The sequence below is a fragment of the Trichinella spiralis genome, assembly GCF_000181795.1.
Source record: "Trichinella spiralis strain ISS 195 chromosome Unknown Scfld3957, whole genome shotgun sequence".
NCBI lineage: Eukaryota > Metazoa > Nematoda > Enoplea > Trichinellida > Trichinellidae > Trichinella > Trichinella spiralis.
Window position 1 is genome coordinate 1 of NW_003530896.1, and position 953 is coordinate 953.

At 31.7% G+C, this 953-nt stretch overlaps 1 protein-coding gene across 1 annotated transcript; it reads left to right on the forward strand.

Annotated features, from left to right (window-relative positions):
* Positions 1–344: 344 nt before the first annotated feature.
* Tsp_14361 (UDP-xylose and UDP-N-acetylglucosamine transporter) lies at positions 345–626 on the forward strand. Its single transcript, XM_003367623.1, has one exon. The coding sequence runs from the start codon at positions 345–347 to the stop codon at positions 624–626; it is 282 nt and encodes a 93-aa protein (XP_003367671.1).
* Positions 627–953: the final 327 nt, after the last annotated feature.

Sequence of the window (953 nt, forward strand, 5' to 3'; positions counted from 1 at the left end):
TATCCTTTGCATTAGACATATCCCGAGGAAGATGTATTGTCAGTATGTGAAACATGTCAGAGATGCCACGTTCTTCGCTGTATTCAAGTCATTGAAAATCTTTGTAAATATAAATACCGATAATTCTCATAGAGCACATGTTATCTACACCCGGGATCATATCTTTGAATCGAAGATATTATGAAACATAAAAATGAGCATATCAGATCTGGTAAAATGAATTGAATTTCTGAAAAAGAAATCGTTGCATTAAAATTTTCAGAGCTTATCCATCTCCCGTGGATTGGTTTAGATATTCCACATCTTTGGCTGTTACTGATTCTAGTCGATATCGCACAGTAAGAATGCAAATTCAAATATATACACAGGAAATAATTTTTAAAATAATTTCTTATAGATATATTTGCATTCGATTTGTTTATTACTTGACTGCCAGTTGTTCAACGCTCACCGTCACACTAGTCATAACCATTCGGAAGTTTATTAGTTTGATATCATCAATATTGCTTTTTGGCAGTCCGTTCACAGTACAACATTGGATAGGCACAGCTCTAGTTTTTGGTGGTACTCTGCTTTTCATAGAACCATTCAAAAGAAGCAACTCTGATAAAGTGAAAACTAACTAAAAGAAAATACTACTTCAATTTACCAAAATTTTTACATGCCTCGATATTGATTGATCGATCGATTGATACTCTCATCACAGGCATATATTTCGCTTTGGATAAGTTGGTTTAATTTGTGAATTAGAAGAAAAGAATATATTTAAATTAAATTAAATTAATTAAATTAAATTAAATTAAATCAATTTTCGCGTTAAACGTTGCGATCAAGCAACAAATTAAACAATACTAACGCATTATATGTTGTGAATGCACTGCTATATGTTGAACGCTGCTAAGCAAACACTGATAAGCAACATTCGTTAACAAAATAAATAATGAGGTCCATGA